Here is a 23,839-nt window from a genome sequence, read left to right as displayed (position 1 = left end):
TTTTACACACATGCTGCTGATATATTATTGTAGCAGAGTTTGTGCTGAATACAGTGTAATTAGACTTTAGCCATGAAAATGTCACAAGTAACAGAAATAAGCACAAATGTCAGAGCATGTCAGAACACCTCCAGGGCCCAGAAAACAGCTCAGACCCCAGAGGGTTAAACACACACAATCAATAACAGCCACAGCATTCCCAACATTCCCTCGTGAAACAATAACTGCCCCAGCATTCCCTCGGAAACACACACAATCAATAACAGCCACAGCATTCCCAACATTCCCTCGTGAAACAATAACTGCCCCAGCATTCCCTCGGGAACACACACAATCAATAACTGCCACAGCATTCCCAACATTCCCTCGTGAAACACAATAACTGCCCCAGCATTCCCTCGGGAACACACACAATCAATAACAGCCACAGCATTCCCAACATTCCCTCGTGAAACACAATAACTGCCCCAGCATTCCCTCGTGAAACACACACAATCAATAACAGCCACAGCATTCCCAACATTCCCTCGTGAAACACAATAACTGCCCCAGCATTCCCAACATTCCCTCGTGAAACACAATAACTGCCACAGCATTCCCAACATTCCCTCGTGAAACACAATAACTGCCCCAGCATTCCCTCGTGAAACACAATCAATAACTGCCACAGCATTCCCAACATTCCCTCGTGAAACACAATAACTGCCCCAGAATTCCCTCGGGAACACACACAATCAATAACAACCACAGCATTCCCAACATTCCCTCGTGAAACAATAACTGCCCCAGCATTCCCTCGGAAACACACACAATCAATAACTGCCACAGCATTCCCAACATTCCCTCAGGAACACACACAATCAATAACTGCCACAGCATTCCCAACATTCCCTCGTGAAACACAATAAGTGCCCCAGAATTCCCTCGGGAACACACACAATCAATAACTGCCACAGCATTCCCAACATTCCCTCGTGACACACAATAACTGCCCCAGCATTCCCTCGGGAACACACACAATCAATAACTGCCACAGCATTCCCAACATTCCCTCGTGAAACACAATAACTGCCCCAGCATTCCCTCGTGAAACACACACAATCAATAACAGCCACAGCATTCCCAACATTCCCTCGTGAAACACACACAATCAATAACTGCCACAGCATTCCCAACATTCCCTCGTGAAACAATAACTGCCACAGCATTCCCTCGTGAAACACACACAATCAATAACTGCCACAGCATTCCCAACATTCCCTCGTGAAACACAATAACTGCCACAGCATTCCCTCGGGAAACACAATCGATAACTGCCACAGCATTCCCAGCATTCCCTCGTGAAACACAATAACTGCCACAGCATTCCCTCGGGAAACACAATCAATAACCGCCACAGCATTCCCAGCATTCCATGGTGAACACACACAATCAATAACCACCACAGTGTTCCCAACATTCCCTTGTGAACACACACACACAATCAATAACTGCCGCAGCGTTCCCAACATTCCCTTGTGAACACACACACAATCAATAACTGCCACAGCGTTCCCAACATTCCCTTGTGAACACACACACAATCAATAACTGCCACAGCGTTCCCAACATTCCCTTGTGAACACACACAATCAATAACCGCCACAGCGTTCCCAACATTCCCTTGTGAACACACACAATCAATAATCGCCACAGCGTTCCCAACATTCCCTTGTGAACACACACAATCATTAACTACCACAGCATTCCCTGGTGAACACACACAATCAATAACCGCCACAGCGTTCACAACATTCCCTGGTGAACACATAATCAATAACTGCCGCAGCGTTCCCAGCATTCCCTGGTGAACACACACAATCAATAACCGCCACAGCGTTCACAACATTCCCTTGTGAACACACAATCAATAACCGCCACAGCGTTCACAACATTCCCTTGTGAACACACACAATCAATAACCGCCACAGCGTTCCCAGCATTCCCTGGTGAACACACACAATCAATAATCGCCACAGCGTTCCCAACATTCCCTGGTGAACACATAATCAATAACTGCCGCAGCATTCCCAGCATTCCCTGGTGAACACACACAATCAATAACCGCCACAGCGTTCCCAGCATTCCCTGGTGAACACACACAATCAATAACCGCCAAAGCGTTCACAACATTCCCTGGTGAACACATAATCAATAACTGCCGCAGCGTTCCCAGCATTCCCTTGTGAACACACACAATCAATAACCGCCACAGCGTTCCCAGCATTCCCTGGTGAACACACACAATCAATAACCGCCACAGCGTTCACAACATTCCCTTGTGAACACACAATCAATAACCGCCACAGCGTTCACAACATTCCCTTGTGAACACACACAATCAATAATCGCCACAGCGTTCCCAACATTCCCTGGTGAACACATAATCAATAACTGCCGCAGCGTTCCCAGCATTCCCTTGTGAACACACACAATCAATAACCGCCACAGCGTTCACATCATTCCCTTGTGAACACACACAATCAATAATTGCCACAGCGTTCCCAACATTCCCTTGTGAACACACACAATCAATAATTGCCACAGCGTTCCCAACATTCCATTGTGAACACACACAATCAATAATTGCCACAGCGTTCCCAACATTCCCTGGTGAACACACACAATCAATAACCGCCGCAGCGTTCCCAGCATTCCCTTGTGAACACACACAATCAATAATCGCCACAGCGTTCCCAACATTCCCTTGTGAACACACACAATCAATAATTGCCACAGCGTTCCCAACATTCCCTGGTGAACACATAATCAATAACTGCCGCAGCGTTCCCAGCATTCCCTGGTGAACACACACAATCAATAATCGCCACAGCGTTCCCAACATTCCCTTGTGAACACACACAATCAATAACTGCCGCAGCGTTCCCAGCATTCCCTGGTGAACACACACAATCAATAATTGCCACAGCGTTCCCAACATTCCCTGGTGAACACACACAATCAATAACCGCCGCAGCGTTCCCAGCATTCCCTTGTGAACACACACAATCAATAATCGCCACAGCGTTCCCAACATTCCCTTGTGAACACACACAATCAATAATTGCCACAGCGTTCCCAACATTCCCTGGTGAACACATAATCAATAACTGCCGCAGCGTTCCCAGCATTCCCTGGTGAACACACACAATCAATAATCGCCACAGCGTTCCCAACATTCCCTTGTGAACACACACAATCAATAACTGCCGCAGCGTTCCCAGCATTCCCTGGTGAACACACACAATCAATAACCGCCACAGCGTTCACATCATTCCCTGGTGAACAAATAATCAATAACTGCCGCAGCGTTCCCAGCATTCCCTTGTGAACACACAATCAATAACCACCACAGCGTTCACAACATTCCCTGGTGAACACACACAATCAATAACAGGGTTCCTGCAGGTTTCAGTAAGTCAAATTTAAGACCTTTTTAAGACATTTTAAGACCAAAAAGATTGAAATTTAAGACCTACACGGGCCACACGGCGCATAACCCAAAAAAATTTAATTAAAAGAACTCAGAAAAAAATATTTTTATTTCAATGAATTCAGTAATTGAAAAAGCATTAATTTAATTTACAGACAAAGCAATCACATTAGTAACCTTCCACACCCAACAACATGCCAAATGCCCAAAACCTTAGGCCTAAAATGAAAATAGGCTAAAACAAACTTGCCCTCTAATAGAATGTATTTCATCTCATATTTATTTACATTATGAAGCAGCATAATAGCCTAATAGAGATTGAACAGGCTCAGAGATTATTTTAGAAAATTGTAGTTTGCATAATATACTCTAAAAACACATTATTATAGCTGATTTTAGTTGATCATAACTAGAGATGAAACGGCATGAACATTTATTTTCACGATTATTATGAAATCAATTTACAGAGTTTGTCGAAACCCCGCAAATAACAAATAGTTTTGTTTACATAAACATCAAAATACTATTAAAAATGATGGCCAGATTTTAAAGGAGTGTCTTGCAACATGTTATCTACTAATATGTACAAGTTCAAATAAAGTTTTTACAAAAATGGTTTTATAAAAAGATAAACCTCACATATTTCAGCCTTTAAATATTTTTTTATAAAAAGAATGAGTCAAAAAAGATTAATTACTGACATTTACAATGCACATCCGCTTATCTAATATTATTAATAACATTTGGTCGTTGCTAAGCAACCATACAACGCTCTCTCCACAGCAACAAGGAAGATGTTGTCCATCTGGCTGCGGGTGGAAAAAAATTGCGCGCTGCTTCAATAGCGCTTGCCGCGTGCCCACATTTTAATAAACTTGAGCACGCAAAAAGACGCGGTAGCACTATTTGAACTGCCTGTTGGCGAGCGACCTCATATCAAGCCCCGGGCTACTGGTAGCACGCGAGCGAGCTCCGCTTTGTAGGCTAACTTGTGTCAGAGAATGAATAATAAGGCGAGAAGTTATACCACCGCCACTCTTTATATACTATGTTATTTAATCGAAATAATCGTGGTTGACAAATGAAACTTTTGAGGAAAAATACAATACGGAGAAGTTACATACAGCACAATTTTTAAGACCCAGACATCAAAATTCAAGACTTTTTAAAGACTTTTTAAGGTATTATTTCCACATTAATAAATTCAATGCTTTTAAGGCTTTTTAAGACCCCGCGGGAACCCTGAATAACCGCCACAGCGTTCACAACATTCCCTTGTGAACACACACAATCATTAACTACCACAGCATTCCCTGGTGAACACACACAATCATTAACTACCACAGCATTCCCTGGTGAACACACACAATCATTAACTACCACAGCATTCCCTTGTGAACACACACAATCATTAACTACCACAGCATTCCCTGGTGAACACACACAATCATTAACTACCACAGCATTCCCTGGTGAACACACACAATCAATAACCGCCACAGCGTTCCCAACATTCCCTTGTGAACACACACAATCATTAACTACCACAGCATTCCCTTGTGAACACACACAATCATTAACTACCACAGCATTCCCTGGTGAACACACACAATCAATAACCGCCACAGCGTTCCCAACATTCCCTTGTGAACACACACAATCAATAACCGCCACAGCGTTACCAACATTCCCTTGTGAACACACACAATCAATAACCGCCACAGCGTTCCCAACATTCCCTTGTGAACACACACAATCATTAACTACCACAGCATTCCCTGGTGAACACACACAATCAATAACCGCCACAGCGTTCCCAACATTCCCTTGTGAACACACACAATCAATAACCGCCACAGCGTTCCCAACATTCCCTTGTGAACACACACAATCAATAACCGCCACAGCGTTCCCAACATTCCCTTGTGAACACACACAATCAATAACCGCCACAGCGTTCCCAACATTCCCTTGTGAACACACACAATCAATAACCGCCACAGCGTTCCCAACATTCCCTTGTGAACACACACAATCATTAACTACCACAGCATTCCCTGGTGAACACACACAATCATTAACTACCACAGCATTCCCTGGTGAACACACACAATCAATAACCGCCACAGCGTTCCCAACATTCCCTTGTGAACACACACAATCAATAACCGCCACAGCGTTCCCAACATTCCCTTGTGAACACACACAATCAATAACCGCCACAGCGTTCCCAACATTCCCTTGTGAACACACACAATCATTAACTACCACAGCATTCCCTTGTGAACACACACAATCAATAACCGCCACAGCGTTCCCAACATTCCCTTGTGAACACACACAATCAATAACCGCCACAGCGTTCCCAACATTCCCTTGTGAACACACACAATCATTAACTACCACAGCATTCCCTTGTGAACACACACAATCAATAACCGCCACAGCGTTCCCAACATTCCCTTGTGAACACACACAATCATTAACTACCACAGCATTCCCTTGTGAACACACACAATCAATAACCGCCACAGCGTTCCCAACATTCCCTTGTGAACACACACAATCATTAACTACCACAGCATTCCCTTGTGAACACACACAATCATTAACTACCACAGCATTCCCTGGTGAACACACACAATCAATAACCGCCACAGCGTTCCCAACATTCCCTTGTGAACACACACAATCAATAACCGCCACAGCGTTCCCAACATTCCCTTGTGAACACACACAATCAATAACCGCCACAGCGTTCCCAACATTCCCTTGTGAACACACACAATCATTAACTACCACAGCATTCGCTTGTGAACACACACAATCATTAACTACCACAGCATTCCCTGGTGAACACTAGGGCTGGGCGATATGGACCAAAAGTCATATCCCGATATATTTAGGCTGAATATCGATATACGATATATATCCCGATATTTTTTCTGCAAAGTGAGAGCAAATGTTCAGTCAAAGTCAAAGCCAAACATGACGTCACAAGTAGTTTTATTGAAACCAGCTATTTCAGTGAACAGTTGCAAAATCAAATTAATAAATTATAAACAGGTTTCTTTACCTTAGGGCTGCACCGATTATGCCAATTATTCCCTTGGAATTGTAATTGTGATTTATTAATTATGATTATCAAAGTTTACATTGAATATATATAAAAAAAATTGTGTAAACATGTTATAATTTGCTTATATATAGCCTACATATATATAGGCAAATTATAACACGTTTACACAAAATTTGTTAACACACACACACACACACACACACACACAAGTACTGTCCCCCTTTACTTAACATAAATTGTAAAAATATGACTAGTAAAGACTAGTAGGCTACTAATAAATAAACAGTAGGCCTATGCTAAAGCTATTAAATAGCAGACCCAAACTAGTTTTTGTTTATACAATGTGGTATGAGCCACTACAGTCATTTAAAAATATAAAAAATAACACAAAGAAAAATAAAGTAAACGACAGTTACCATGGTGAATACACAATATTAACAATAACTGTTAATGAAACATGGAAACTGCTCAGGTGAATAGAATGAAAATCATACCTGCATTACTTTTATTTCGTGTAATTTACAACGACTTTTTAAGGTATTATTTCCACATTAATAAATTCAATGCTTTTAAGGCTTTTTAAGACCCCGCGGGAACCCTGAATAACCGCCACAGCGTTCACAACATTCCCTTGTGAACACACACAATCATTAACTACCACAGCATTCCCTGGTGAACACACACAATCATTAACTACCACAGCATTCCCTGGTGAACACACACAATCATTAACTACCACAGCATTCCCTTGTGAACACACACAATCATTAACTACCACAGCATTCCCTGGTGAACACACACAATCATTAACTACCACAGCATTCCCTGGTGAACACACACAATCAATAACCGCCACAGCGTTCCCAACATTCCCTTGTGAACACACACAATCATTAACTACCACAGCATTCCCTTGTGAACACACACAATCATTAACTACCACAGCATTCCCTTGTGAACACACACAATCAATAACCGCCACAGCGTTACCAACATTCCCTTGTGAACACACACAATCAATAACCGCCACAGCGTTCCCAACATTCCCTTGTGAACACACACAATCATTAACTACCACAGCATTCCCTGGTGAACACACACAATCAATAACCGCCACAGCGTTCCCAACATTCCCTTGTGAACACACACAATCAATAACCGCCACAGCGTTCCCAACATTCCCTTGTGAACACACACAATCAATAACCGCCACAGCGTTCACAACATTCCCTTGTGAACACACACAATCAATAACCGCCACAGCGTTCCCAACATTCCCTTGTGAACACACACAATCAATAACCGCCACAGCGTTCCCAACATTCCCTTGTGAACACACACAATCATTAACTACCACAGCATTCCCTGGTGAACACACACAATCAATAACCGCCACAGCGTTCCCAACATTCCCTTGTGAACACACACAATCAATAACCGCCACAGCGTTCACAACATTCCCTGGTGAACACACACAATCAATAACTGCCGCAGCGTTCCCAGCATTCCCTGGTGAACACACACAATCAATAACCACCGGAGCGTTCCCGACATTCCCTGGTGAACACACACAATCAATAACCGCCACAGCGTTCACAACATTCCCTGGTGAACACACACAATCAATAACTGCCGCAGCGTTCCCAGCATTCCCTGGTGAACACACACAATCAATAACCACCGCAGCGTTCCCGACATTCCCTGGTGAACACATAATCAATAACTGCCGCAGCGTTCCCAGCATTCCCTGGTGAACACACACAATCAATAACCACCGCAGCGTTCCCGACATTCCCTGGTGAACACACACAATCATTAACTGCCGCATCATTCCCAGCATTCCCTGGTGAACACACACAATCATTAACTGCCGCAGCATTCCCACCATTCCCTGGTGAACACACACAATCAATAACCACCACAGCGTTCCCAACATTCCCTAGTGAACACACACAATCATTAACTACCACAGCATTCCCAGCATTCCCTGGTGAACACACACAATCATTAACTTCCACAGCATTCCCAGCATTCCCTGGTGAACACACACAATCATTAACTTCCACAGCATTCCCAGCATTCCATGGTGAACACACACAATCATTAACTTCCACAGCGTTCCCAGCATTCCCTGGTGAACACACACAATCATTAACTTCCACAGCATTCCCAGCATTCCCTGGTGAACACACAAAATCATTAACTTCCACAGCATTCCCAGCATTCCCTGGTGAACACACACAATCATTAACTTCCACAGCATTCCCAGCATTCCCTGGTGAACACACACAATCATTAAATTCCACAGCATTCCCTGGTGAACACACACAATCATTAACTTCCACAGCGTTCCCAGCATTCCCTGGTGAACACACACAAGCATTAACTTCCACAGCATTCCCAACATTCCCTGGTGAACACACACAATCATTAACTTCCACAGCGTTCCCAGCATTCCCTGGTGAACACACACAAGCATTAACTTCCACAGCATTCCCAGCATTCCCTGGTGAACACACACAATCATTAACTTCCACAGCGTTCCCAGCATTCCCTGGTGAACACACACAAGCATTAACTTCCACAGCATTCCCAACATTCCCTGGTGAACACACACAATCATTAACTTCCACAGCGTTCCCAGCATTCCCTGGTGAACACACACAATCATTAACTTCCACAGCGTTCCCAGCATTCCCTGGTGAACACACACAATCATTAACTTCCACAGCATTCCCAGGTGAACACACACAGTGATATGAACGCACCTCCACTCTGGTCCTGTAGAACTCGATGTCGTGGAGCTTCTCCTTGTAGCGCATCACTTCACTCTCCAGCTTGTCGACTCTGACGGCCTTCTCCCTGAGCGCGTCGAGCTCGTCCCGATACGCCCGCAGCGAGCGCGCGTCACACACCAGCTGCACGTTCTGACACACACAAACACACACACACCATTACACTTCTGTACTTCTTCAAATGCATCTCTTTTTACAACAAAGTTCAGTCTTTGTATACACACAAAGCTATTTTTGGAATAGATAAAAATGAAAACTCTGCTATTATTCAGACAGTCTCATGCATAGACATCTATATTTACCACATCCGACTGCCCCAGACTCGACACCATTTCAGAAACTCACAGTAATTATACCAATGAATTTTCATTAAAAGAGATATATGGCAGGGGTCTCTGATGATCAATCTTACTTATCAGAGTGGTTTTAACCAATATTCTTTGGTTTAGATACTCATACAACAAATGGGAGCCATGAAAGTTTTGGGAATATGATTTTTTTTTTTTTATGCCGTCGCTGGCTTGCAAGTTTTTAAAAAGCGCTGGTGGGAAAGAGTTAATAGAGGGATATGGATATTCCTCCAGGCTCCAGGATCAGGTCTGGGAGCCACTGCTGTGAGCTTTCACTGCATGCTAACGAGCCGTACAACATCTCCTCAAACCTTCCCATCTGTACTCCACAAACACAAGGAAATCATGCGGAAACGAAATGATGACAAACTGTTCATTTCTGGGTGAACTGTCCCTTTAAGAGCCAGTGTGTGTTGATCTATCACTCGATCAGACAGACAGTGGCACAGCATCTATAAATACACGTGTGATGATTGGCTGAGCTGTTGTTGGATGTGTAAAGCTGAGGCGTGTAAGTAGTTAAAGGAATTACAGTAATCATGACACATTAGGACTGGCTATTACGACGACAGAGATTAAGTGTAGCTCAGAGTCAACACAGGAACACAGACAGGTGTGGTGACGCCTCACTTCCTGCTGCAGTCTCTTCACTTCCTGCTCCATGTGGTCCACTTCCTGTCTGCAGTCCAGCAGCTGTTCAGTCTTCTCCTCTCTGAAACACACATCAGCACACCGTCAGCCACAGGTCAAAGGTTAACTCGTCAGGCATCAGTCACATGACTCTGATGTCACTCCAGTGAATCTGTGATAATCCCACTGTAAGATGAGGAAACATCTACTAATGACCTTAACTAGAGACCAGGGCCCGTGTTCATCAAGCCTCTGAGAATTACTCACAGGAACCCTGCTAGGATGCGCCTCATAGCTGCGCTCTACAGTGAGTTATCCAGCATCTCAGGCCTAATGTCAGTCTTGAGATGATTCGGGACACTGTGCTGTCGATGACGACAGGCAAGGACCAATCACTGGATAGGTTTCCTTATTTAAGAACATTCTCAGATGAATTCACATTACATTCAACACACATCTGACAATAAATAATTATCAAGAGAATACATGATGACGTACACATTGGGAATGAAAGATAAACACCGGTGTGCTGTTGACAGAGGAAACATATATAGCCTAGATATTACGATATAATCAGCCCTCATGGACTCGAACTGAACCCCGAGCTGGCGTGAGGAAGCAGCACTACTGGAACAGAGGAAACATGTTATGAATAGGGATGCACTGATCCGATACTCAGTATCGGTATGCTGAATAGCATGAATAGACTATTCATGCTAATGCTGAATAGACTAATACATATCTAGATACTGTATAATACACTACGCATCAATATGTATTTTCTTTGTGCTTCAAACTTTTCAACTCGACGGGCTGTGACTCGTGTTGCTTCAAGCGCATCATTCAGCGCTCGGGATGCACATAAGAGCTGTGTGCCGCACTGTTCTTGGTCTGTCCTATCTATCATATGTTGTTGCCTCATTAAACAGCTGTGCTATACATTTAAAAAATGTCTCATTTTATAGTAGGCTATATGTAAAATAATTGATATTTTAGATTTTTGTTATCTTGTTTTTCATGAATGTGTTTTACAACAATACAAAGAGCAATGTGTAAAGTTTTACCAGATTTAGTGTTACACTTATTGTCTCTAATTTGTTTTCCACTAAACGTTTTTTTTTCACAAAATGTTCAGATTTTATACAATTATTGTCGTGATTTTTCTAGACTAAATTTGACCTAATCTAGTTTATAACAGCATTTATGTCAGATTATGATCATATATTTTTTGTTGTTTTTCTTTATAATGAAGTTGTCTGTATTAAGTAGATTGTGTTTAACACACAAAATAGTGATTATCAGTTCAACACAGAGTTATAGAAATTCTACTAGATAAAAAAATATATATAATCTGCGCTGGGATCGGATCGGATCGGATCGGTATCGGTCGATACTCAGAATTTTTGGTTCGATTCTGAAAAAATGGTATCGGTGCATCCCTAGTTATAAAGGTTCAGGCCAACGTTAGCCAGCGCTGAGGAAGACGATGCTCTGTCCAAACGACACGGTTTAATTAACAGCTCGTCGTCAAACATTTCAAAAACACTCGTTCTCTCCTGAAAGATTTCATCACACGCTCCTCCTGGACCTCCTCTCACTGGAGAGACCTCGAGCTGTCTTACATAACTGGGGGAGTTAGAGGGACTCTTAGCTTTAACACATTTGCTAAATTGTTTTTCTACTTAAGTTTGAAAGTAGGAGTAAATATCATGGATTCTCAGCACTGAGGACTAAAATGGCCCTTTGAGAAGCTTGATGAATACGCCCCGATGAGAGCCGTGACTGCGTTTGATAAAACACACAGCAACCAACGAATGCTCATCATGACTGTGGGGAACGGGAAGAGGAACTGTGTGAGTGTTTTATAGCACAGATTAAAATAGCGTGTCCTCTTTCCCTGCAGTGCAGAGCCGCGTCCTCATTCCCAGTGTGAGCGGGACAGTGTGCACGCTATAAGGCCAGCGCTCTTCTGATTGTTGCTGTTATTTGTACATTAATGTGTTTAAATGCTTGTAGGAACATCTGACTTGTTTCAGACAAGAATTGATTTTGTGTTAGAGTGACGACTACATCAGAAAATCAGCTTCACACACACGTTTTGCTCAACACTTCTAACAGGAGAGCTGTCGTTGAGCTCATCCAGGGGTTTATATCTGCAGTCTCACACAGGGTTCGTGCAGAGACTGTAAAATCACATTCCAGGACTTTTCAAGCACTACTTTTTTGGGATTCAAGCTCTAACTACAATCAGAGACCTCACTTATTATCACACAATATCTTTATTATCTTTCACATTCTAAAAACGGTAAAAAGATAAACAAAAATATACTAATGAAACAAATTGGTAGAAATGAAGTGCAGCACAAAAATGCCCCTATATCTACATCAGACGGACTGCAGCTTTAATTTTGTGTGAAAAGATTGTTTAATCAATAAAATTGAACATTAATTTCACATATATTGTCTTTCAATAGTTCAAGCACTTTTCCAGTAATTGTTTTATAAATATGGCTGTTTTTAGGGGTTTTCCAGGACTTACATTTCAAACGTCAAATTCAAGCACTTAAAGCACCTTGTACGAGCCCTGTAATAATAATGTTTCTTGAGCACCAAATCAGCATTAGAATGATTCCTGATAATCATGTGAAGACTGGAGTAAAAGTCAACTTTGCTTTACAGAAAAAAATTACAATTAAATATATTATGTTGAAAAAAAGTTAAATTAGGATAATATTTCACAATACTGCTGTTTTTACTGATCAACTAAATGCAGCCTTTGTGAGAGACTTCTTTGGAGAACATTAAATGATCTTACTGACATCAAACGTTTGAACGGCAGTGTGTATATAAAATACACTGGAGAAAAGCTTGTAGTTATTCTCAGCGGTTGTGTAGTTATGTTGCGTTAGATGGACTAATCTATATCCGAGCTCTGATCTCTATTTCGCTCCTCCTGTTGTAAGGTCACTCTTAGCTATGTAGCTCTTATCGGTTTCATTTGTTGTTTTGCATGTTATATCTTCTTTTAATCTTGTTCACTTTGGTCAGCCTAGTGGCGGTTGTAAATGTGCAATATAAACTAAAATCTAACTTGATTGAACTTGGAAGTTTTTATTAGTACAGTAACTTAATGTAAATGATCAGGGATTTTGGTAAAGAGTTGCCAGGATGTCACAGAAGCAGATTAGATAAAGGTAACTCATGTCAGTGTTTGTGCTACTGTTCCTGTTCCTGAGCCTGACGTGGATCAGAAGGAGAAGGACTTTCAGAGCTTCTGTAAAGGACTTCCCCTCATGTAGGGGAAGCTGAGTCATGTATGTGGAGGTGATGCCAGATACTCACAGCTCCTGGCGCAGGCGTCTGATCTTAGCTTTAGCGTCGGCTAGCTCCACAGACAGATGCTGAACGCTCTCTGTGCGGCTCATGCTAGGAGACTCGCTGGGCGACGGGGCGAGAGTCATGTGACCACAGTCCCGCTCCACAGTCAGAGACACGATCATCTGACAGCAGAACACACACACATTACGCTGAGCATCATGGGTACTAACGCTGTCATCAATGTGTTTATATATCAGGAACACACACATACATTACGCTGAGCATCATGGGTACTAACGCTGTCATCAATGTGTTTATATATCAGGAACACACACATACATTACGCTGAGCATCATGGGTACTAACGCTGTCATCAATGTGTTTATATATCAGGAACACACACATACATTACGCTGAGCATCATGGGTACTAATCAATGCAGCAGTCAATATCGATTAATGTGTTTACATTCAACATTAAGCCTTTTCATGTGCTTGTTCGTGCTTCGGACAAGTAAATCTGTCATTCACCAAGTAAAAAAGTTGCTTGTCCAGAATTTGTGTTAAGCAATATTCTCATCAGTGTTCAATCAGCTTTGATATATTCACATCTGCATATTGTTATATCTGCACCTTTAAAGGGCAATCAACCCCCCCCAATCTTATTAAATGTATACTTCATTTTTAATTTTTAATTCCTAAATTTGACCGTCTTAATGAGCGAGTCATTGAGTCATTCATTCAAACGATTCGTTCAATACGGCATTCTCAAACCGTATAGTTTGCCAACAGTGCTGCGCAGATCATCATAATCCACGGGTCCAAAGTAATAAAAACATAGGCTAACATTCCAAATAATCAAGAGTGGAGGAGAGATGAATCATTATAATGTGTTGAGTTTAATAAAGACACAGAACTCTCATCACAGTAAAACGCAATGAACGAACGTCACTCTTTTACTTTCGTTTTCAACAACGTAATATCAGGGCTCCACATTAACGCTCGTCCGGGACAGTGTTTTTCTTGTCTTTTTTTTTTGAAGGGACAAGTGAAAGAGAATTGTAGGCTACTTGCCCAACCGGACAAATGCCCTGATTAAAACAATTTTTTAATATAAAAAAATAGAATAAAAAAAAACTAGGGAATTACCGAAAACGAGGATGATTCTGATTTTATTTCATTTAATGTAAGTGGCGATTGATAGCCTATAGTTGATAATAATATACTGACGGTAACAAAGTTGTGCTGTTGAACATCATACGACCAGAGTGCTGTTTTGTCTCAGCCCGCCCGGTTACATCCGGTTCTGCGTCGGAAGCCGTTTAGCAGTCGGTGGAGATAATGGTAAATTACACTCGCTGTTTACAAGAACTTCCAGCGGCTAACGTGAATGATGTTAACCATATTGTGAGGCAGGTAGCCGTCACACCTAAGAGTAAGAAAGAGAAGGGCTTTAAATTATATGTTTCGAGCTACATCGACAACTTGAGGGTGAGCATTCTCTCATATCATGGGAAATCTGACCAGTGAATCGGTTGCTAAAATCGTTGTCTCCGTTTCTGAGAAAATGAATGTTATGAATGTTCCGCCGCTAGCACACTTCGCTAGAGAACGCGCCATGCGGAAGTAAAGATGCTGGCTGAGATTCTACCGGAAACACGTCAACAGCGTTCGTGCATAGAGCGTATAGGCTACCATCACGATTGAAACCGAGACACTGATTTCATAAGTTCAATAAACAAATAGTTAAAATTAAGTCACTTACATTTTAGACGCAATGACTGTTTTTGTTCTGTTTCAGCAGTGAAAATATTTCCAAACAAAGACCACTGTAGAACCATAGCGCATCTCCATTACTGAATGATTCAGCGTTCTGAATGAATCGGTGGAGTCAGAGATTCATAAACTGCCTCATTCTGAATAAATCAGCCGTTTGAACGAATCGTTTGAATGAATGACTCACTGACTCGCTCATTAAGACGCTCGCCTGCCGCCTCCCACTGGCGGGTTAGTTTCAAAGTGTCATTCTTTTCAACATTCCTTATTTGTATATTCAAAAAGTATTTAAAACACTCTCATAATCTCATTTAATACAGTTGTAATTTTTCAATGTAAATTGAAGTGTTATCCTAGTGCCTAGTGTTATTCTTCTAATCTAACGGACTGATCAAAAGCAAACATCTGAAATGAGAGATGGAGCATAGGCCTAGGAGCATACAATGAGGGAAAAATGCCCTTTATAAAGGTAAAAAAATAATATTTTCATTCGTTTTCCAACAGTGATGTAATGAAACATTGACCATTAAAGTTGTGTTACAGGCAGCTGGAGGACACAGATGATGTGTAGTGAAGGCTTGCTCAGCTGAAAACAGCAGAGACTGAATATCGATTCTAGAGATTTAGGAATCCATATCGAGATCATTAAAAACGAGGACCTGAAATTGTCAACCCATTACACTCTTAATAAATGTTATTTATTGAAATTGATGGTTCCATCGAACCTTTATAGCGGGAAACGTATCTTTAGATTATGTAAATATTTTTCACACTATGACATAAAAAGGTTTTGAGAACGGATCGCTGGAAGGTTCTGTGGAAGCTGTGTTTGTGAGAGTGTATCGTATTGTAAGGCCATTTATTTAAACGATGAAAGTGTTTCCTGAATATAAACCTGAGTGAGTCACATGGTCATTCAGCGAGTGTTCTCATTGGTTACCTCGGCGTGCTGGTCTCTCTCGTCGACGAGGCGCTTGAGGTTAAAGGTCAGGTGTCTGACGAGCTCGTCTTTATCGTGCGGGACAGACTCGCTCTCCTCCACACACTGAAGGTCAAACACGTTCTCCTGGTTATGGGTCACCTTCATACACACACACAGATAACAGAGGGTCAGAGGTCAGAGGTCAGCTTCACTCATGTGGTCATGTGACACACACCTCTTGAATGTGAGCGGCAATGGTGGACTGTGTGTCGAAGTCCAGCGTCTGGATCCTGTCGATGTATTCCTCCTTCCTGTTACACTGCAACACAGAGAGAGTGTGTGTGTGTGAGTGTGTGTGTGAGAGAAAGTGTGTGAGTGTGTGTGTGTGAGAGAAAGTGTGTGAGTGTGTGTCACCTGTACAGCACAGCCAAGCAGCAGCAACAGTAGTTTCCTCATCTCCTCCAGTCCTTGCTCTGAAACACACACATCATCAGAGGAAACACACACATCATCAGAGGAAACACACACATCATCAGAGCAAACACACACTAAACTCTGACTTCAACACGGACATATCAAAAAAAAAAAAATCTAAGAATCTAAGAAAAAAAGTGTGTATGTGTTTATGTTTTGCATCCCATCTGCTGCGTCGGGTGTGTGTGGCTCATATAGTCTGACACAGTGAGAATATGGAGGATAAGCGCAGCAGAAATATGCCGTTTGCAGCAGATGCTGATGTTTATATGCACAACAAGATCCTCTTCTAGAGTAGATCAAGCAGACCTTTATAACAGTACACAGATACTTGCACACAATACATATCAATATCAAAATGAAAGGTCAGAGGTTCGCTGTGTGTCTGTTCCTGTATAGTGTGTGTGTGTATAGTGTGTGTGTGTGTGTGTGTGTGTGTGTGTGTCTAACAGGAAACTCAAGCATGGTCAGTGTGTGTGTGTAGTGTGTGTTCCTGACAGGAAGCTCAGGCATGGTCAGTGAGGGTCTGAACACTGAGACACACACTTCCTGTGACCCTGAACTCATGCTGTGACATCACTCACTGAACCACAGCCTTCACTGGCTTTAATTAAACAGTCACTGCTAGAGGTTCGTTTCTCAGGAGATCTGCTAATTGGCATGTTCACATTCATGACGTTTTAATGGGCTATGTGACATTTAAAGACCAATGGCAAACTCTAACCATCTAACCATCCAATCAATTCCCCCCAGACACACTCAAGCCCCGCCCACAGTTGTTCTTGTTCCAGAAGCGTTTCACTCAGAGAAGTAATAGAGAAGAAAATAAAAAACGTCAGAATTGCGCTAACAATGCATGATTTGTCTTCGTCCTGCACTTTCTGTTCAACCTCGTCATGTTGTGACTTTAAGAAGAACGCTGTGATGATGTCAGACGTCACGTGATGCAGTGACATCATCATGACATCACTCTCTCACACTGGCTCAGCAGTTCTGAGACACCGGCTGCGTATGAAATCACACACTCTCTTGAGTAGGTCCTTATTTTGAACTTGAGTAATAACTTTGAGTATGCTAAAAGAGTGTGTTGTATATAGTGTCATATGCACTCCTCCAGGGGCTGTGTCTACTCTCTTCAGCGCTGTGAACGTGGACACACTGTTCCTCGTCCACTATACAGGCGGGAAGTATGTGATTTCAGACGCAGCTGCAGAGAGTGTTTCTGGGCTGATGATTATATGAGCTGGTGAAGCAGTTATTAGAGGTATAGTATAACTGAGCAGAACAGAAGCACACACACCGACGCTAGCAGCAGAACAACTGCAAAACTCACTAGATCAACACATTTGGAGACAGTTTTAGGCCAAAAGCTTCACAACTCATAAACACATTGAGTTGTAATGAGATATATTGCTTATAATATAATTTCATTACAATTTTGCCCTGAAACTTCTTGAGTATTCTTGAGAAACATACTGAGTTTCATAACGATATGCCCATGCGTTTGTGAAATATAACAATATACAAAACCATTACAGCTTTGGATCTTTTTTATCATTTTGTAATTAAAATGACGACCACAAATCTCCTCGAATCCAATCAGTGAATGGAATTCGTGGTTCGAGTGCGATCAAAAGTCCTGGCCTCTTGGACCCCTCCGATGAACATTTTATCATTTTAACATTTACAATTTATCCGGGTCAAAATGACCCGAGGGAAGGCTGAGGGTTATGGATGAGGGTTGGGGGGGTGAATGACTCCCGGGTCAAGGGTCAAATGTGAAAAATGAGAATTGTCATTTTGCATGGATGTGACTGGAGACTGAGATGAGGCGTACCACTGAGAGGAGTCCTGCCCAACACCAGCACATCAGGAAGTGACATCACCACCAGCTGCTGCAGCGCCTCCTGGAACACACACACACACACACACACACACACACACACACGTCAATAACACTTCACTACACGTTCTCTGTATCTCCTGCCATCCCATAATCTCAAAAATCTTTGATACTGTTGATATATAAATCAAAGTCTCAGCTCTCAAATCCTGTCAGTTTCATCAGTAAATTCAGTCCATAAGAGTGTGTGTGTGTGTGTGTGTGTGTGAGTGTGTGTGTGTGACAGAAGAACCGATCATCTCTTCCTCAACACTACTAGTTACAGCAGCAAATAAACATCAGTGAACATCAGAAGATACAGAACAACTTCCTGAAATCAATCATGTCTCATGAAATCAATCGATCAGTGTTTCAACCGTCACTAAAACAGCTGGAGAACAATAACGCCACATTATCCTCAACAAGACTTTCATATACTAATGAAACAATTATATCATTAAAAGTTATTATTCCAAAAGCATTATTATCGAAACTCCCTAATGAGCAGATCAGCTGTTAGTTGTAACCTGTAATATTACAGTAGAGCAGCGACTGACAGAGTTTGAATGATCTCCGTCAACCACAACTTCCCTGGCCAGTTCGGGGCAATCCTCATGACTGAGTGACCGTACGCTCTTACCCTTCCTGAAGTTGGAACGATCAGACTCAGAGGAGGAAACACGTACAGTAGTGCGTTTGGCCACGGGTGCGCCAGAGCATCCACACCCATAGGCTCTCGCCAGAGAGAATAGAGGACACTGAGTGTTTTCGTGCGCGGCGAAGAGATCAACGGCAGCTCGGCCGAACCTCTCCCGCAACTGGCTCACTACCTGAGGCTGGAGAGTCCATTCTCTCCAGATCCGGAGATCCGCCCCCACATTCATTATTCCCGGGACATGGGCTGCCCGTAGTGAATGAAAATGCTTCACGCCCCACACGATTAGTTTCCGTGCCGGACGCATCCGTTGTAACCACCCTTCTCAGAGAGACTGCTCCCAGCGGAGTCCCTGACTCGGGGAAACAGCGATCACTCCACTGAGAGCGCATGCAGAGGGACGTCACTACCACTTTGCGGTTGAGGTGGCGTTTTGGACACAAGGCCTGCGCCGCCGTTCTGAAACTCCCTCATTCGCAACAGTCCCAGTGGAATGACAGACACTGTTGAGGCCATCAGCCCCAGAAGACGTAAACACAGTCTGAATGAAACTCCTTTCTGAAAAAGGGTAAGACAGCCGCGAATTGACCCGATGCGCTCCTCGGACCGAAACGCTTGATAGAGGTCTGAGTTCAGTCTGAGACCCAGGTCAGTTATCTCTTGCGTGGGCACCAAGCAGCTTTTTGTCTCGCTTATCTTGAAACCTAAGCTCTCCAAATGAGACGAGCATTTTTGTCTCTCTCTGCCTGTTGCCATGACGCCGCGCACAGCAGCAGATCGTCCAAATATGCTGACACTCTTAGACCCATTCCTCCCAGCGGTGTGAGCGCTGCTTCCACACATTTGCTGAAAACCCTTGGAGCTAAAGACAAACCGAACGGGACTGTCAAAAACCCGTAGGCTGTGTCTCGATAGGCAAACCTGAGGAAGTTTCTGTGTGCCGGGTATATGCTGATGTGAAAATATGCATCCTTCAGATCGACTGACGTAACCCAGTCCTTAGGACGAACAATTTGAGATAACGTCTTTAAGGTCAACATTTTGAACTTGTATTTTCTGAGGTGTTTGTTGAGGTTCCGTAAATCCAGAATGGGACGGAGACCCCCCCCCCCCCCATATTGGGAATGACAAAGTACCGGGAGTAAAAACCCTGATGACTGTCCTCCGGCGGCACAACTCGAATAGCTCTTTTGCTCAATAAAGAGGTTATTTCTTCCTCTACAATCTGAGCTGACTCCCCTTCTGCTGCTGACATTAGCACACTGTTGAAAAGTGGAGGTTTTACAGCAAATTAAAAACTCCCTGGCTTATTGTGGATAAAACCCAGGGGTGTACTGCGCATGCGTGGCAGCTCTCTGCATGAGCGGACCGCAGCAGCTCTCGTCCACCAGTGACGTGGCGGCGCCATCTAGCGGTGGAGCTGGGGACGGCAGCTCTGATCTGGACAATTTTGTTTTTGTGTGCGTTTTTATTTTCAAACATTGCTGTGCCCTCGGCCCACTGCCCAGGCCACAGGGAACGTGTTTATTATTTTCACAGCACACATGTCTTTCAAAAAACAGCCCTCTGCCCTCTGGGTGGCACTGGGGGAACTGGTGCAAACTTCACAACTGAACTGGTCATTGGATAACTTTTTTCTGTGAACAATTCCTGTGTCCGACGCCTTCTCTTGGTGGGAGGGGGAGACCGCTCTCTTTGAGGGAGGATAACAACAGATACTCCGTGAGTGCTGTTGCTCATCCCTTTGTCCTGAACATAATGAAATATTAGGTTGCTCGCCGTTTCTTCCCTCCCTGAGGATTTGTTGATCGGTGTCTACGAAGGAAGGTTTTTCCCCTCGGCTGAGCTGGCTTAGACTGTGGCTCAGTCTGCTGAGGCTGAGAAGGTCTAGGGCCTCTGAAGTCTGACCGACCACTCCACTGGGGAGCTTCAAACCTGGACCCTGGTGGTTGAGAAACCCTAGCGGCGGATCTTCAAGGGAGGCAAGTTTGGAAAGCCTCACCCTCCTGCTTCTTTAGATCACACCGTTGTCGCATAGCAGTGACCGATGCCCCGAAAAGAGCTTTGGGCTCAACTGGAGCATCCAAGAAGTCTGCTTTTTCTCTGTCTGACAGCCCTGAGAGTCCCAGCCAGAGAGCTCGCTCGCCGACCACTGCCAGGCCCAAGCCACAGCTCTGGACCGCACCTCTGGAAGTTCTCAGGTTGAGATCTGCAATAACACAAATCTCTTCCCAGAGGGCTGGGTTTGGTGTCCCAGCATCCATTTGCCTCCCCATCTCTTCCATAAGCTCTGCTTGATGAGCAGTGAGGAGAGAGGTGGCATTAAGAGCCCTCACTGCCAGTGCAGAGGAACGATAAATCTTCTGAAAAACTGAGGCTGCTAGACGCTCAGTGCGTCCTGGCAGTGAAGCTGAAGCTGAGGAAAAGGCTGTCCTGTGGTTAGGGTGGAGATGATGTGCAACTGACAGCTCAACAGGAGGGGAATTTGACATCCCTAACTCCTCCATTTTATCGACATCCAGCCCAGAAAATCCCTTTGCAGGAACCCTGTGTGAAAAAGGCTGATCCCAGAAACGCTTCATCTCTGTAACGCACGCGGGGACCGCTGGAATGAGCTGTTTAACTGGTGGGGCACGTGACGGCAGTCTCTTGCCGTCATAGAGATCTCTCTCCGTCCCCGTCTGCTGCGACAGCCAGTCTATGCAGAGTTTTGCCGCCGCCCTCCGGCACATTTCCAGCAGGTCGAGCTCCGCCCAAGCTGGGGAGGGTGAACCTTCGCTTAACGCGCTGCCTGGCCGGGAGGGATTCAGCGGGAGGATCGCGCCGTTGTCATCCTCCTCACCATCGTCCTCCAACAGACGAGCGATGGCCTCGTCGTCATCATCGTCCTCCTCTCTTACATCTGTAAATGATCCAAAGAGGGGAGGTAGATGGGGGAGACTTCCTCCATAAACTCGCCCCAGCTGCATGGCGCAGAAGGCTGTTTAGTGTCCTCCGCGGGCAGCGGAGAAAAGCAGGGATCTCCCTTGTTAGTGGCTGCGACCCGCACTCTTCTCTCTAGCACCCTTGATGGGAGGAGAGAACATGAGGACAGCCCGCGGGGTTAGCGAGGGCGGCCCGAGCGTGTCTCACCCCCAGACATGCGATGCACAAAGGATGAGGATCCTTGCCTGATATCATTGAACCGCTGCACACGGACGTGAAGTTTCTGCTTTCGGTCCGCCGCTTGCAGAACTTGTAGTTGCCATAGTAAATAGTAGTATCCAAGCTCACCACAACGTGCAACTCAGAAAAAAGGGATATCTAAGAGAATCCGCCGTAACACGTTCATTCTCTTAGTATAGTGAACAAAGACCCGCAAACAAAAACAGCTGCGTTCGGTGACGTACCTTGACGGCTCGTCTCACAGCAGTTAGACAACTATTTTGAAGACAGGTCCTGCTGAAGGATAGCTTCCAGTTTTGAACTTCACGGGGAAGAGATCGAGAATGAAGTAGGGACCACTGGCAGTGGTATATATGAGGAGGTGGGACTCCCGCATCACTGTCGTGATTGGTCATCAACTGACAAACGTGGTGTGATTGGTGCTTCCAGATCTGCCACGCCCAGAGGCGTTTCCCACAGTGAGATACCGAGCGATGTTTGAAAGAGAACCTATGATGTATCTGGTAAATTACCCCACTAATAATGCCCAGAATGGACCAAACTTCTACAGTAGTACAAATAGGTTCTGTACTCATAAAACGAGGCATTGGAAAGTTTGTAAGTACATCAGGAGTTTATTTAAATAACATTTGCCTGACGGCTAATGCTACTGCTAACCCGGACGTCGACGTCGCTTCAGTGGTTTGGGAAAAGCCTGTAAAAGTCCTGGCAGAAAGCGATGCATAAGGATGTAGTGTAACGACGCCCAGTTCCAGGAATGCACTAATATTTTGTTGGTAGTTCCAGTTTGCAACAATTATTAGTTAACACTAAATTGTTAACACTTTGGAAAAAATAATAATTTTATGCATCGCGAAATCTAAAAATAAAATCAGACTAATATCACAGATCTAAAGTGTAAAGTGCGACTAACATTTTTCCTAGGTCGCACCGGTGCACCTAACGTCCTCGCATCCGCTGCCTCTCCACGAACGTTTGTTGGCGTTTGTTCTCCTTTGACGGAACTCACACTCTTCTCTCACGCGATGCCACAGCTCGCACAACACGACAGCCCTGCTTAATGAGTGACGACGGAGGACAGAATTAAACATTCAAACGTAGCCTGGTTACACTTAAGGTCTGTTATATTAGTCTGATTTTATTTTAAATTTCGGCTTCCAAAGATTATAAAAAATAATATATTGAGGTAACTTAAAACCATTAAAAACTATCTACGCGCAACTTCTTCCCTTCGCAGCATTACGCTGTCATTTCTCCCTAAAACTCAGAATCAGAATCAGCACGATCGGTGATTGTTGTAAATGCAGTCTAGCTACTGTTGC

At 43.7% G+C, this 23,839-nt stretch overlaps 1 protein-coding gene across 5 annotated transcripts in view; it reads right to left on the bottom strand.

Annotated features, from left to right (window-relative positions):
• ccdc88ab (coiled-coil domain containing 88Ab) overlaps positions 1-23,839 on the bottom strand; it is a 97,005-nt gene that overhangs the window by 59,420 nt on the left and 13,746 nt on the right. For all 5 annotated transcript variants that reach the window (XR_014625552.1, XM_084390765.1, XM_084390764.1 and 2 more), the window contains exons 4-10: positions 18,653-18,722; positions 16,756-16,814; positions 16,577-16,660; positions 16,360-16,500; positions 13,669-13,826; positions 10,327-10,408; positions 9,320-9,478 (exon numbers count right to left, since the gene is read on the bottom strand). Coding sequence is in view for 4 of the 5 variants with exons in the window: in XM_084390765.1 (XP_084246891.1) it covers positions 9,320-9,478; positions 10,327-10,408; positions 13,669-13,826; positions 16,360-16,500; positions 16,577-16,660; positions 16,756-16,814; positions 18,653-18,722 (753 nt within the window). In the remaining variant the exon portion in view is untranslated. The remainder of the gene's footprint in view (positions 1-9,319; positions 9,479-10,326; positions 10,409-13,668; positions 13,827-16,359; positions 16,501-16,576; positions 16,661-16,755; positions 16,815-18,652; positions 18,723-23,839) is intronic.

The sequence above is a fragment of the Rutilus rutilus genome (genome assembly GCF_951802725.1).
Source record: "Rutilus rutilus genome assembly, chromosome: 20".
NCBI classification, from domain to species: domain Eukaryota; kingdom Metazoa; phylum Chordata; class Actinopteri; order Cypriniformes; family Leuciscidae; genus Rutilus; species Rutilus rutilus.
This window is presented reverse-complemented; position numbering and strand designations above follow the sequence as displayed.